The 16,698-nt window shown below is 36.0% G+C and overlaps 1 protein-coding gene across 1 annotated transcript in view; it reads right to left on the bottom strand.

The window, feature by feature from the left end:
* LOC149562127 (DEAD-box ATP-dependent RNA helicase 37-like) overlaps positions 1-16,479 on the bottom strand; it is a 118,470-nt gene extending 101,991 nt beyond the window's left edge. Inside the window, exons 1-2 of the mRNA XM_089825666.1 lie at positions 15,547-16,479; positions 13,248-13,331 (exon numbers count right to left, since the gene is read on the bottom strand). Coding sequence (XP_089681792.1) covers positions 13,248-13,331; positions 15,547-16,212 — 750 coding nt within the window. The 5' untranslated portion in view covers positions 16,213-16,479. The remainder of the gene's footprint in view (positions 1-13,247; positions 13,332-15,546) is intronic.
* Positions 16,480-16,698: the final 219 nt, after the last annotated feature.

The raw sequence follows: 16,698 nt of genomic DNA, 5'->3' as shown, positions 1-16,698 counted from the left end.
TTTATGAGATTTCGACCATAGGGAGATCACTAGGCAAGAATGCTTAAGGTACTCTTGTGGTCGCGAGATCGGTTACTCATTGCAAGGTGAGGTGTCCCGTAATTGGGAGCAAGAGGAACACTATGAACGAAAGCCCTATCTAAACATCCTAAGTTAGTAACTACCCTTTTTAGCCGCTCAACTTCTTGGTGCAAGGATTGATCCTAGTGGACAACCCGGATCACCCCAAGATTTACACTCACCATATGTGTTCCCTTGGTTATGCTTATGGCATTTCCATGACAAAGCCAATATCTCTTGTGGGCAACCACTTGGTGTGAGGCGAAGGAGCATCAAGCATGGGCCAAGTTGTTGAGTAATGAACCATGTCCTTTAGGTAGATATTGCTTGATGTGTTCTCGAATGTGCTACACCTGTGAAAATCTTTGGAACATACACATGATGATAGTTATACGACTTTCTTTTAAGACCTCACATATGCTTGTATCATGCAAGGTTGCTTTGTCCCTTGCTTGATTGTTTGAAGACTACTCCATGTGTCACTATCTTGCTTGGAAAGAAATTGTTTTTGAACATCAAACTTGCTATGCTATCAATTATTGTCAAACTTTGTCAACCAAGTCAAAACATCAAGTGCAAACATTTTCTTGTGTTGCTTGCTAAGAGGAGTCTCATCATTTGACTTTTCTTTTATATGTCTCTAGTGCTTGAACATGTTTAAATTGACTCTTTGGTCTTAGTGCTCTTGGTCTTTTTGTCTTCATGGTCTATGTTTGCTTGCTAGTTATCCTTTTGCTGAAATGGTTGCCTTGATTTCTTGACTACAGTCTTGGGTTGGAGAGTTGTTCACTTGTCACCCTGCTTGCTCTATCTATTTGGCTATTTGGGCATCTTGCCTAGCTATTGACTTGAATCATTCATGTCATAAGTTTCTTGGACATATTTTTTGACAAGTCACTTTAATCTCTCTCTACTATCTTGGCAAGTGAACACTCTAACTCCTATAGTTTCAACATCAAGTTATCTTCTAGGCTCTTTTATGCTTGGCTTTGCATCTAAAACTATGGCATTCAAAGCTTGTGCTATCAAATCTCGGCCAAATCTGGATGATCATGATATCCTCCATGTCACTAAAGAGTTTCAAGATCTATATGCACAATACAAAGACCTAGAAGAGACAAATGATCTTTCTTACTTTCATTTCTCTAAGCGCATGACAAAAATGAAGTCTAAACTTGAGAAAAGGTTAGAGGAGAAGATTGCATCATTACATGAATCTTCCTTAAGGTCTTTACATGCATGTGAGTCACCTTCTTTGAGGTCATCCTCTTCTTCTAAGTCTACATGCTCTACTTCAAGACATCAAATGTCTTCATCTTCTAGATCTAAAGACCTCTTTAGAGAACAAGCAAGTGATACCTCCTTTGAGCCTATGCCAAAATTTCATGATGGACCTATCTTTGACCAAGATAATGATGAAGACATAGATGCCTACCATTCACTTGAGAAACAACATTCTTCTAATAGAACTTTTTCTCCCTTGGAAGATTCTTCTGATGACACTTTGCAAAAACTTCTTGGCAATAAGATCATCATGTTACCTAAGTCTAGCTCATATGGAAACCCATTCTTGGATATCTATTGTGATTATCATCAACATAATGAGCATAGTACTTCAGATTGCATTGAGCTAAAACATAAAATCCAAGATCTTATTGATAATGGAACTATTGGAACCTCTAGTGACTCATGTGCTGAGGATACTTCTCTTGAGCAAGATCATATTAATGAACCTATGTCTAGTGATGGTTTCCTTGATACCTCCACTTCTTCCAACACTCATGCATCTCCCAACACTTCAAAGCTTTCCAACATGCCTCTATCAAAAAAGGAACCTAATGCTTTCCACATTGACTACATGTATCCTCAAGGGTTACCTCTAAAAGAAAGTCAAGCTAACCTTCACTTGGTTGCAAACCTTTTCCATGCTACTAATCTTAAACATCCTCAACCTTCATGCACTACTATGCCTAATCCAAGCACTACTCCATTCACTCTTCATTCTCCCTTGTCCTTAGAAGTGGATCCATGTCAAGAGGGCTCTCAAAATGAAAAAGCTATAAATGTTAAGAAAAATCAAGATCAAGCACCTTTTCATCTCCTTCAAAATGTCACTCCTCCATATCCTATGTCTTATCTACCTCCTAAGTATGATGAAGATACCACTTCCAATATCTCCCTTGAGCTTACTAAAAAATATGAGAAAAGTTCTCTTCATATGCTATCCAAAGCTACTTGTCAAGATCAAAGCATCCCCTCATGTTCTACTTCTCCACATCCACTTCAAAATTGTGCTCAAGCTTCAAGTGCTTCTATTAAAAATGTTGTTCCTATCAAAGGTAATTATGAGTCTATTGTTGGCTTTGACCATGTTGCTCATTCTAAAGATGTTGATATCCCTTCCCACTATCCCTTTGCATCTTCTAAATCTATCCTTGGTCCTTATCCATCTAAGCTAAAGCATTCAAATCTTCCATCCATATTGGGGCCTTATGTTCCTCCATCTCCTACATTCACTCCTAGCTCATTCCCTAGCTCTCCTATAATACCTCAAGATCAACAAAGAAACTCATCCTTGATGACTTTTCACCCATCTATACATCTAAACCAGTCATATCATCCTTATTCATCCACAAATCCCGAGTCCTTTGGAAGTGAGAATAAACATAAGAATCCATTGAAAAAGAAAGATCACTATGTCCCATCTAATCGACATGTGAATGCTAAGAAGGAGAATGCACAAAAGAGACCGCAAAGGTCCACTATTAAAAAAGTTAAATTAAAGAAAATATGGATTCCTAAACCCATTATTGAAGAAATGTATTTTGAAGTATCCAAAGGAAAATCTAAAGTTATATGGATTCCCAAATCTCTTTTAAAAGGCTTGAATATTGCAAATACTTCAAAGTTGACATTCAAGCTTCCAAAGGCTTCCATTCCATCTTCTTCCAAAAATATTCCTAAAAATATTCCAAATCCTTCCACTCCACTTTTTTCCAAATCTCTTCTACCACCTCATACATCTAAATCTCAAGCTATTTCATCCATCATTCCTCCATCATTCCAATACCCTTCAAGGTGTGTGTCAATGTTGATCTTGTACAATATTTCAACTACCCTCATGAAATCCTCTAAAGCTTACACTAACTTTCTATACATGAACTATTATCCTCCATATACTCTTCCTACTACCATTTCTCTTTCATCACCCTATCAACATCTTTGAGCATACCTTTCTATGGTCTTGGCTTATCATGACTTATCTTTTCTATAGGAGCATTATCTACATTCAAACAGCTTCATCTGTTTCTAAAAATTCAAAAAAAAGAAGAAGAAAAAATAGAAAAAAAAAAGAAAAAAGAAAATGTGCCTTGGTGAAAACTACTTCTTGTGGCACCTTGGTAGCAAAAGTAAAGAGAAATAAATGCATCCTATGATGAAAACTACTTCTTGTGGCACCTTAGATAAGTACCATGATGAAAACCTGGCAAACAGGCATCATGCGTAATTCTTCCACCATCCATCTATCCCCTCTTCTCTCTTTGATCTTGACAATGTTAAGCTATCTTTGCATATTGGCTATCTTATCCATGAGATTCTCTATTTGTGCTTTCTCATTCCCTCATAGCCTCCATCTTGAGCTTTATTTTTATTGCTCTATCCCATCACTATCCTATCTAGTTGACCCCTTGGTCTTGATCATAATAAATGAAACATGGTTCTCATAGGTCTCTTGACATGGCTACTCTTTTGGACTACACGCTTTCATGCTATCTTACTCATTAGCTTCCATTGCTTATCTTATATGCTATCGCACTTGTTGGCTTTACTGCTTATCCTACACGCTATCTTTCTCATTACTTCCATTGCTTATCCAAAATATGCTTCATATGACTATTTCACCTCTTTCCCTAGCTTGGGTACTCTTGAGGAGTCAGTCCTTGAGGATCACTTTTACTTGCTTCATGCTCCTTTTTCATCCATCTTTGCTTATCCACCGACTTGTTTCTCCATCGTGTCCTATACCTTGCTATACATTGGGAGAAAATGATGTGATCTTGCTTGAGAACTAGTGATCTCTAAATTATTCTAAAAAATCCAAAAAATCATATATGATGCTGAAAAAAATCCTAAAAATCAGAAAATGTCCTGAAAAAATGATCATCTTAGTGAAAACCTAGCAATAGGTGCTTTGATGTATCACCAAAAAAATAAAAAATAAAAATATATACAAAAAAAATTGAAAAAAGTCCTGAAAAAATCTGTCAAGTGGTGAAAACCTGGAAACAGGCGCTACTTGAAATCCTTGCACCTATGTCTATCAATCTCAATCATCCACTTCGCTACACATTTCCTGGCTTGGAATTGTTCCTTGTCCTCATCTCGAGGGCATAGCTACTTAGCCTATTGAGGTATTCTTGTGCATTAGGGTTTCTTTGACAACTCACAAAACAGTGTTTCTCAACACTTCCCCCACTTTGACATCAAGTGTTTTTTTAACACTTTACAGATAGTTTACCTACGGTCTCCGATGTCGCGATATTTCTCACTATCAGAATCAAGTCTTAAAGAAATGGCCAAGTGACTTGCACACACGCACTTTAACACTTAAACGACTGAGCTATGCTGATCTTTATCTACTTTGTGTGCTGTCTATGATGATTTCTTTGCCATGTGTTCCCTCCCTAATAGTCTTTCAAGGATGTCATTGACTAGAAGACTGGGGGCATGGGAAATATTTTCTGGATTTCTGCTTGTGGGTATAATTTTGTTTTTCTATAGTGTTGTAAGCATTTATGCTGGTCCTATTCAACACGTTGACTTACAAATGTATCATCCTTGACTGTTTTGCAAGATCGCACTCAGGGTTTATCCTAGCACTTATGCCTTGATACAGGTGTAATCTTGCTAAATTAAACTTAGGGAATCTAATCGTGTAGTTATCTTGACTTACATGTCTCTGATGCTTAGATTGGATTTCCACATACCTATCTAATATCGATCATATTCATATCCTCATAGTTACACTAGTGATGGTTGTATGATCTCATGATGTCCCTAATAAATGCTCAATGATGAAATTAAGAGTCTAAATGTTATGCACTTCTTGCTAGTAAACCACTTTGCATATTAGCTTGCATTTTAGGTTCATTTTCTAGATTAGTCTTGCATTCTTGCATATGGGGAGAGCTCTCTCTTCATCTTTTTGTGGACATATCAGCTAACTCCTTTCATATATTTCTTTATTTTCTTCTTGTTCATGTCTTTTCACCTTCTTAATCTTTTACTTAATCTCTTTTCTATCTTATCATCACATTATATAAATTTTTGACCTCTTAAATAATTTCAATGTCCTGGATTCATTTTCGGGATCGAAATCCAAATTCGAGTTCATCTTGATGGTCAAAATTGTCTTTTAAAATTCTACTTTCTTCTAAGCAGTTAGCTGACCTTTTGAGGTCTAATCTTCAAATCATCACTGGGGCATCTTCATTTCTTCATGTCTTCATCATTTCCATACTTAATATCTACTTCAATTCAATGTTTCATGTCTAAAATCACCTTTCTACTCATTTTGACCTAATTTTTATGCTATATCCTTCAAGGTCAACTCTAATCAAACTGGGGCATTTTATGAGTTTCTTATAGTCATTCTTGGGTTCTAATCATCTATCTGTCATCTTGGACATTGCTCTATTCTAATTTTCTCATGTCTAGCCAGTTTCTACATCCTCTTACCTCATTTCAATTTCGATCCCGAGGGGGCAGAAATACTCTATTGCTGATTGTTACAGCTATCTATTTCTTAGGAGCATTTGTTTGACCTTATCACTTGCTCTCGATCTATTCGCTTTGCTAGGTGTTAAAATTCTTTTTGGATCCTAACATCATCTTCCTAATGTTTAGTACTACCGCTATCAGGCTGTGCATTTAGGACTTGCTATCTATTTCTGCATTTCATTCTTTGAAATCAGATATCTAAATCTATCACCGCCTACTTGGCTTTTTATTTTCTTTGACATAATGTGTTCCCAGATCGATCACACATTAGCCAAAGAGGGGCAAATGTAATCACCTAAAAATGGTCATCTAGACTATTAGCCCCCTTTTCAACATTTTGGCTAAATTAATTTAATCATTTACCTAGACCAAATTTCTAATAATCAATTTATTTGATTATAACCTATAGTTTGACTATGCTATCCTAAGTTCATTATTTGATTAAAAGAACATGTCCCCTTTTAATTAAATAAAACACCCCATTCTTCTAACCCACTTAAAGTGCACACATAAAGTCCTTTTTCTATTTTACAATTAAAAGAAAAGGCTTGTGAGACTTTTGTCTTATATGACAAGTCAACTTATATTCTATTGGTTGACTTGTGTGTGCACATGCACATGGATCACTCCTCTTTTCAAATTCCACCGTTGATCATCCACCATCTTCTTCTTGATCTCTACCATCCATACGACTTTAAAAGGGAGAGAGCTTTCCCCCTCAAATCCAATCCTCATTTTGAATATTGTTATGTTGTAGGTTTTCTAACAAGTTTCTTTGGAGCTTTGTGGAGAACTTCTACTTCTTGTCTACATTCTCTCATCTATGGCATCATGGCATTTTAGCTTAGCTTAGCTTTCATTTTTACATGTAGCTTAATCTCACATAGCTTAATAATGGTATTGTAACACTCTCATACATGTTTTAGCATAGCTCCACTTTGCATCTCATTATAGCTTAATTTTCATTTGCATTGCATTCTTGAGGAACTCCTTGGGACATTTGCATTCTTGCATCTTGTCTTTGGAACCTCCCATTGCATGGTTTACTAGCAAGAAGAGTGTCTCTAAGGCTCATTTGAGAGCCCTTGAACTTGAAATACACTCTCTTGCACTCCGTGGATAGGGAGCTCTAAACCGGCATCCAAGCATTTTGAACTCATGGAATCGTTTGGATAGAAGGGTTTAGAGTGAAACACTTTCGAGTGTACAATATTACTAAACCTGTGATATGACAAATCACTACTACTAGTGATAATATACAGGATAAATCTGAAGAATAATTTAAGTTCTTCATTTATCCAAGTTGTGACTCATAGATATTGATATTCCTATATCACAACATGATCCAAAGTTCAGATCTACCAGAACATAGGATAAACCCCGGAGAACAATAAAATTCTTCCTTTATCCAAATTGTGACTTATAGACATAGCAATGTCTACATCACAACATGATCTTGAACTCATCTAAATCTTACAGTAGAACTCTACTATTTAGCACATTAAGAGATCGTCATCTCTTATAATGTCTTTTATACAAGTGTTATTATCTCAGAGATCGTCACCTCTTAAATAATGAATACAAATGGTGGAGCCCATAACAGTCAATAGTCTAACAAATAAAATTATTTTATTAATAATTTAAAGAGTACAAATGGATTACAATTCAACCATACCAAGTCTTCTTCTGAAGTGGTCTATCATCACTCTAGATAGAGGTTTGGTGAGTATGTTTGTTGCCTGATCTGCAGTGCAAATGTATTCTAATTTTATAGAATTCTTATCTATCATATCTCTTACATAATGGTAAGGAATTTCAATATGCTTGGACCTATCATGAAAAATTGAATTCACCGAAAGCTTGATGAACTCTAATTATCACAATGAATAATCATAGGATTCATGGCTTGCCCAAATAATCTCACAAGTAACTTCCTTAGCCAAACTGCTTCTCAAGAGGCCATTGCTGCTGCAATGTATTCAGCTTCTATGGAGCTTTGAGCTACTGAAGACTACTCATTGCATATCCAAGATATCATTGTTGATCCTAAACTGAAACAGCATCCTGAAGTACTTTTCCTATCTTTAACACTTCCACCCCAATCTGAGTTAATGAATCCACGTAAATATAAACCAACTTTCTCATATTTGAGTCCAAAATTAAGAGTGCCTTGTAAGTATCTCATAATGTGCTTAATTGCAACTAGGTGAATCTCTTTTGGCTCACACATAAACTAGCTTAAGGCATTAACAACATAGCAAATATCAAGTCTTGTATTTACTAAGTACACAAGGGGTATTTACTAAGTACACAAGGGACCCAATCATCTCTCTGTAGAGAGTAAAACCTATGGAAGGTGATTCTGTTGCTGCTTCTTTAAGTTTATGTAAATTAGTCCTCCATTGGAGAAGACATAGTCTTGCAATTCCACATTCCAAATTTCTTCAAAATATCTAATGTATACTTCCCTTGATTAAGTATGATACTATCAGAATTTTGTCATACTTCCAATCCTAGCAAGTAATGGAGGAGCCCCAAGTGTTTCATCTTGAATTCTCTAATTAGATCTTTCTTGCATTGATCTATAAGATGATCATCACCTATTATTAGTAAATCTAACATACAGTATCAAAATTACCATATCATCTTTATCTCTTTTGTAATATAAATTTGGATCGGCTTCATTCTTGGAAAATCCTAAGCCAATGAGATACTTATCAATTCTTTCATACCAAGCCCTTGGAGCATGTTTAAGCCCATAGAGAGCTTTCTTGAGCCTGCAAACAAAAATGTTAGGATCATGAGTTTCAAATCCTTCAGGTTGCTCCAAATATACTTCTTTTGCAATCTTTCCATTTAGGAATGTTGATTTTACATCCATCTGATGTACTTTCCATCCTTTCGATTCTGCAATTGCTAGGACTGCTCTTACAGAGGCATATCTAGCGATAGAAGCAAAAGTTTCTTCGTAATCAATCTCTTCTTTCTAAGAGAATCCTTTGGCTACAAATCTAACTTTATATTTCTCAATGCTACCGTCAGCAGCATGCTTTATTTTAAATATCCACTTGGAAGAAACAACAAATTTTCCTTTAGGTCTTGGAACAATTTCCCAAACATCATTCTTCATAATAGATTGGTATTCTTCTGTCATAGCTTCTTTCCAGGCTGAATGTTTAATAGCATCTAAAAGATTGGTAGGTTTTGTTTTGGACAAATCATTCATGTTTGCTATATAACTAAAAAATCTTTTAGGTCTTTTGCTTTCTCTAACTGTTCTAGAAGGTGTAGCAAAGTCTTGTGCCTCCTCGACTATTTTAATGGCCCAAAGTAGTCTTTTCTTTGAATTTTGAGTTGTTCAAGATTTAGATTTTGAATTTCATTTTCAATTTCTTCTATGTTCTCCCTCTAGGACTCAGACTCGCTATTTCTTTCAAAACTAAGCAAAGGAGAAGATTCTTCAGAACTTAGGGCTCTTTTGAATGCTAGATCTTCTTCAAAAATTACATCCCTACTAAATTCAATACTTTTCTATCCAGTTATGAATATCCTATATGCCTTAGATGTTTCACTATACCCTACAAAAATACCTTTCTTCTCAAAGGGTTCTAGTTTAGTTCTCTTTTCTTTTGGAACATGGATATATACGGGACACCCAAAAATCCTAAGATGACTTATATTAGGTTTAACCTTAGTAATTCTAAGGTAAGAATGTAGGTATCTATTTTGAATATAGACAGCAGTACAAGAGGCTTTTACCCAAAGATAATACTCTAGATTTTGATCAAATATCATAGCTCTAACAACTTCTATAATTGTTCTATTCTTTCTTTCTGCTACCCCATTTTGTTATGGATTATAAAGAACAGTGTACTCCCTCTTAATTCTTGTTTCTTTACAAAACCTTTTAAACAAATCTAAACTATATTCCCCTCCATTATCAATTCTAAGAGTTTTAATTTTATGTTCTGATAAATTCTCAGTTAATGTTTTGAATTCTTTAAATCTCTTTAGGATTTCTTCTGATTCTTTGCACTTTAAGAAGTAAATCCATGTTTTCCTAGAGACGTCATCTATGAACAAAATATAGTACCAAAATCCTCCAAGAGAAGGAACAGAGATAGGTCCACATAAATCTGAATGAATTAATTCCAAAACATTATTTGTTTTTCTAATGCTATCATGAAATGGATTTTTGGTGTTCTTACCTAGTACACACACTTTGCATATGCTTGAGTGGTCTTTATTTAATTTAGGTAGACCAATAACCATCTTCTCCATAGTTGATAAGGTTTTGAAATTTAGATGCCCTAATCTTTTGTGTCATATTTCATTGAATTAAGGCTTGAATAGGTCGACTAGATTCTGAATTCAATTCATACAAATATCCTTTTCTCTGACCAATCAACTTCGCTTTCTTGATTGAAGAGTCCTTTGCCTGGGTTATTACTTTCCCATCCACGAATGCAACGTTATGCCCATCAACTTCAAGTGTTGTAATTGAAATTAGATTTCTTTTTATTCCTGGTACATAGAGTACACCTTTGAGAAGAGAATTTCCTGATTTTAGTTTCAAGGTGCAGTTTCCAATTCCTTCGACAGAATATGTTGAATTATCACCAATGGTAACTTTGCCATTAACCTTTTCTGATATAGAGTCTGGTGCTTCTTTGTATTTTGTTATATGTCTAAAAGATCCACTATCAATTACTCATGCTTTACTTGAGATTTCATTTGATAGTGACGAATACAATATACAATTCTCGATATCATAGTTATCTTCTTCCCTAGTAAAATTTGTACAGTTCACTTGTTGTTTAGAATTCTCAGGACAATTAGATCTGTAGTGTCCAAACTTTTCACATCTGAAACATTTTATCTTGGATAGATCTTTCTTGGGTTTCCCATTTTTTTGGTTTCCTTTTTTCTCCTTGAAATGCTTCTTCTTGCCCTTATAGGAGTTTGTATTAAGAACATGAAATTCTTCATCTTCTGTTTTCAGTTTCCCTCCTTTCTTTAAGTGTGTTGAAGTCAGGGAGTTTATCTCTGGCACTTATTCCTTGTGCAAAAGTTTCCCACAAATCTGGTAATCCATCGATAGCCATCAATGTTAATTCTGTGTCACTAATAATGGTTCCTATACTTGACAATTCATCTCTAATGCCGGCAACCCTTAGGAAGTAAGAATTCATTGATTCTCCTTTCTTTATCTATATGTGATTTAGTTGTTTTTTCAGTGCGAGAACTCTAGTTGCATTGTTGACCTCATATGCATTTAGTAATGCATTCATCATATCAAATGTTGTTTGATGTTTTGTAAGCATGGGTACGATATCATTTTTTACTCCATCTAATATGATTTGAATAGCTTTCCTATTTCTTTTGCTCCAGATAGATTTATGAGGTTCAATTGGAGGTTGTTTGGATGGTTTATCAACAAATTGTTTTACGTCATTTTCTTCAAACATCATCATGATTCTGAATTTCCAGGCATCAAAGTGTTCTTTCCCACCAAACCTGTCCTTGGGTCTAATTGTGTATACCATTGAAGATAGGAGATAGTTGTTAGATATATATAAAGTCTGATTACTGAATTTTGCAAAGACTGCGTTCGACAACCTGGCTCTAATACCATGTAAAGTTTCTACAAATTCTATACCTTTGATCAAACTTATAATCTATCCTTGATTGCTGAAAATGAACTTCTTAATAAACTGAATTATGGAGGAGTTGTTTGCTTTTATCTTGACCTGAAAGTTGTTTTATGTCTGCAATAAATCGACTCGGTATTATTGCTTGAGGGAGCAGACTTGATGTATTTGTGTGTCCTCAAACTACAATAACACCCTCCCTAAATATCATGACTAAAGGGCATGTCCCTCAAAGGGACATGACCCTTCCTAAGTGAGCACAAACCCCTCTCCTAGAAATTGGCGATTTGCAAGAATGGTCAACAATTAATCAGCAACTAACACAGCGTGTTAAGTTAGCATTAAATGTCAAACAATCTTTAGAAGTCGCCGCCTATCACGAGGTGTATTGGAATATATTTAGTGCCTTCATATGATACCTAAGAAGGAGAAGATTAGGTGTGGTCTGCACTCTCAGACCAGTAGATTATCATTGTTACAAACTTAACAAGCTTCCTTCTAACAAGTTCTCCAAATTTAATTTTCCGTATATTTTTCTATTATAGTGAGGTTTTATTTTTTGTAAAGGTATCGAGTCCACATCTAATTTGTTTTCTAAAGTTTGATAAGATGTTGAAATATAGCACGTACTGTTTTCAACATTACTTTACATTTCTATAATTTAATTTATAAGCCCACTTCAGAGTCAACTAACTCTTGATTAGAATAGAAAGCAATTGCTTCCAATTTCTAGGACTGGGTAGTTATCACCATAAACATTAGTTGCATCAAAGACCCACTTCAGAGAGCTAGGTGTTGAGAACGCTATTAAATATTTTAAAAGAGCATTTTAGCATGTCAATTGCACTTCAATATGTTGAAAATTGAAGTACAACTAGAACTGTTAGTCATTGTGTTAAGTGTGATATGTAGCTCAAAGTTAACTTCAGTCCAGGTTTGATCTTCAGATAGAAAAAGAAAGATCTACAGGTTATCGGCTAGACATGGGATTTCTTCAGAGACATGATTTCCCTAATTATTAATTTATTAGTCAATCTTTCTTGCTTTAATTAATCAACTTTTATGCTGCTTTGACATAAGATAGAATCATTCTCAGAATTTATGGCTCCAAGTTTACAGTTATTATTTAGATTTCCAGCAAGCTAGGATTTCATGGAGTTCTTCCAAACAATTTGCAAATGAAGTCTTCTTTTTATCTTGTTTTAAATACTGTCCCTTCACCTGACCCATCATACTAAGCTCGTAATTATAAATCTGAGCAGTTTTGAATGGTTTTTATAGTGATTTTATGTACCAATGTTTCAGCTTTTGGAAATTCTAAATTTCGGTGACTGTGTTTATGTAGAACAAAATGCATAAAAAATAACATGTTGAAGGGCAGGAAAGCAGCATGTTTGGAAAGAAGATGAAACATGCTTGGAAGGAAGGCTATCCAGTATTGGTGGAGAAAAAGAAGTACAGAAGCTTTAAAGAATGACACAGCTGACAAGTACGTAGAGGGATGAGTTCAATTTAGAAGGAAGGATCACGAGCATTTATATATAGGTTACAAAAACCAAAAGCAAAAGATTCCAAAAATAACACCTACACATCATATCCCACATCATATCCCCATCTTGCTATAGTGCTGCAAAACTCTTGCCTCCTAATAAAAATTGCGTATTTGACTTATTTTCATGTTCCCTTGGAAAACAGACATACCTAACATTTAATACATGTATCAATTATATACTGAAAGCGTATAAATCGGCAAACCTGTTGATATATCGGAGTACCTCCATATGCAACCACCACTTTAAGACCAGTTTGATAGGAATACTTTCTAACTTCTTGATGTATCTGGTCAAAAAAATAGATCTCAACTATTAGTGAAACAAATCTTGAAACTTCCACAATTTACAATCTAGAGCGTTCATTTGTGTACCATGAAGGAAGCAAATACAATACAAACCCTTTCAAATTAAGTGTCACCATCCCATGAGTTACAACAATATGTCGACTCGTGTATATGCCCAAGTTTATAGAGCAAAGTACAGAGAATCAACAAGATAACATTTCTTAGTTTCTACCATGCCTTGTCCGTATATTTGTTTATATTACAGCTACAAAGTGCAGAGCACAATAAACAGAGTGACTTACAGTAGCATGATCAAGAAGTGCATGGAAGTCAACAGCCCTTTAACAAATACTTGATGTTTGCAAGTGCAACAAACATATATTGGAAAAGACTCTTACCTTCTGGCAGAAAAACATTTATTGCCTCTCCTATTTTACTGTGCTACCGATGAGTTGTTATAGATAGATTTCAGAAATACCAAATTAAATTCCTTTTAGAGATGTGAAATGAACCATTTTCAGTCCAATTTATTAAGTTTGTCATTAAAATGATAATTTTCCAAAGTTCTTGCATCCATAGCCAATGATGAAACATTTTTTCAGATTATGATTACTGTCACATGACTCCATTTCACTTGAACCTATTTCTTGGCCTATATTCTCCAGATATGGATGCAGCACACTGAGAACATACATTGATAATAACTATTTAACAAATAAATGCAGTCAATAGTCAAGTCACGAACATGATTAAATAAACCCTGATGAAAAGAATAGCTTATGGTACAAGACATTTTCATTATCATTTTCCATATTTACACAAATTCATTTTGAAATTGTTTGGCACTCAAAAAAAAAGCACACAAAATGCATTGAATGTACGGAAAAAAGATTTTGAGATGAGGACAGTGATTAAAAAGATTAAAGGAAGCCTGATAGAATAAACCTCAACTTCTGAATCATACACAATGGGTTTCTACCTAAACAGACATCGTATGTTCTTCTGCTCCATTTGAACGAATTCCACCTATAAAAGTGCAGCCCAATTACTATAATTCTAAATCTAATTACATCCAACGATTAAGTCGAGTAACTTTTGTAGGTGTTTTTTGAGACCTAAAAGAAAAAGGAAAAAATCTGCGCAAAAGCAAAAGGACATGTACTCTTTTTGAGGAAGAGCAGTTGGACAAGACATCAAATTTACTGGTCAATATTCACTGTCGAAGGGCAGACTTAGAGAAGCAACTCCAAAAGGCCTAATGTTTATTAAAATCGTTCATTCATTCATTCAATGAAGAACAAATTTTGTTACACACGTCTTTCAGTTTTTCAGTTTGGACATGGAAATGTACAACTATTCTACGTTTGGTATAAAAGATCTCTTAGAACTTCACTCCTTAAAAAATGGTCTAAAACACTAAGGAAAATTCAATTTGATTTTGATGTTTCGCTGCTGAGGCTGAGGATACTATCATTTATTCCAATTCAAAGTTGAAAGCACAACTTTGGAAAAACTGGTAGAATGCAGACATACACAATTAGCCGGTGTAGAAAAACCCGTCTGACCTGAAAATTACGTTAACACAATCTCGTAGCGCTGCTTGAAGCACAGGAATTTGCGCTACGAACGGGATAGTCGCTTAAAGAAAATAGAGGAACACTAGATAAAACAATTTACTAACATAATTGGTCCATCATAAATATGATGCAAAAATTGATAGCAGGGTCCCGTGCAGTGACTGTCTTAATTTTTGTGGCAAGTACGGTTCAAATCTTTCACTATTCTTTTATTTGGACCCAGTTGTCCTGTGATTTATATTCCCCCTGAATAATTTTATGTAATTATCAAACCGTGATTTTCATTGGAATCAATTGTCCGCAGTCCATAATATGTAATGCAATCTTGTTCTGGTTAAATCTGTGTGCATATTTTTCGCTCGACGTTTCGATGATTGATTCATCGTCAGGAAGGGTTATCATCGTATTTCGGCGGGGAAAGGTTAAAAGGAAGGAAAAATTAGGAGCCATATGCTAAGATCTGAGATTGTGCAGTAGCCGCATAAGTTCAGCCCCTCCCTAAAACTACACCTTAAGTTTCTAAAATCCTTAATTATAGTTGCTCAGTCGTTTTAAGAGAAAATTTTTAATTATGCACACTGCTAATCAAAAACAACGTGAGACCACCTGAATTTTAATATAAATAATAAGAGGCACTCACTTGAGAAGCCAATTCTCTGGTGGGAGAAAGAATAAGGGCGAATGGGAAGGCCCCACGAACCCCCCGAGACTTGATAGGGGTTTGGCCTCTTAAAATCCCCGCAATTATGGGAAGACAAAAGGCCGCTGTCTTTCCGGATCCCGTCTGAGCGCAGGCCATCAGATCCCGACCAGCGAGGGCAACCGGTATGGCGTGTCGCTGTACGGGGGTGGGCTTCACATAATTACACTTGATAATGTTGCCGTTCACGATTTCCCCCAGATCAATCTCTGCAAATGTATTCACAGGAGGCGGAACGTCGTCTCCGCTCGTCTCCACGGGGATGTCCTCGTATGCATCAAAATCAATTCCACTGCCACTCTCACCAGTGTCGTGCTCAAACTGTTCCTCCTCCTTAAAGGGATTGGCCTCGCGCTCTCCACCCCATCCTCTATTAGATGTATTGTTTCCCCAGCCAACGCCGCGAGACCGGGCCTCTGGAGCGTCGTGAGTTCGATTCCAGGGTTGGCTCTGCGGCGGAGGTCTTGTACCAGAAGAAGAAGGTACAGCCGAAGCGGCAGCACGGTTTCTCAGATGGGGAGGTACGTAAGTGTTACGAGTGGGGCGCACAGCAGGAGCCGCGCTCCCATTCTCTTGTGCCACTGACTCATCCCCCCAAGACGCCATCTTTACACACTTGCAACTTACAAACCCCGAGAATGTTGATTTCTTATCAAAACTCTGCTAAATTCCTTACTTTCAGGTGAAATTGCTCTAAACCATTACTAGTGTGACTCTGAACATATAATTCCTTGGAGTCTCAAAATCTCACAAGAGCCAGTATATTTAAGCCGCGCTTTGTAAACCATTCGAGTTTCAAACAGGAAATTTTGCAGGTTCCAGAATGGAAAGAAGTTTGGCGTTTGGTTGAGGGATGATTTTGAGGGATGACACAAGTGAATGCAGAACGTGAGGGGTATTTAATATGGAGGAGGCCTGAAAGCGGAGGATATTTTAACAGATGGCCGCTTCTCTGGAGTCGTTGTGGACCCCTGTGGAGTTTAACACCACATCTTGTACTCACTTGCACGTCATCATTCGGTTGCCAATCACAAAAAAAAAAAAAATTATTATTATTATTTCTCTTCTGCAACCTCACCATTGATCCACGTA

Source organism: Cupressus sempervirens, chromosome 4 (assembly GCF_028749045.1).
Source record: "Cupressus sempervirens isolate cs-2001-9-10 chromosome 4, ASM2874904v1, whole genome shotgun sequence".
In the NCBI taxonomy this organism is placed as follows: Eukaryota; Viridiplantae; Streptophyta; class Pinopsida; order Cupressales; family Cupressaceae; genus Cupressus; species Cupressus sempervirens.
Note: the sequence above shows the minus strand (reverse complement) of the source record. Positions and strands in the feature narration are given on the sequence as shown.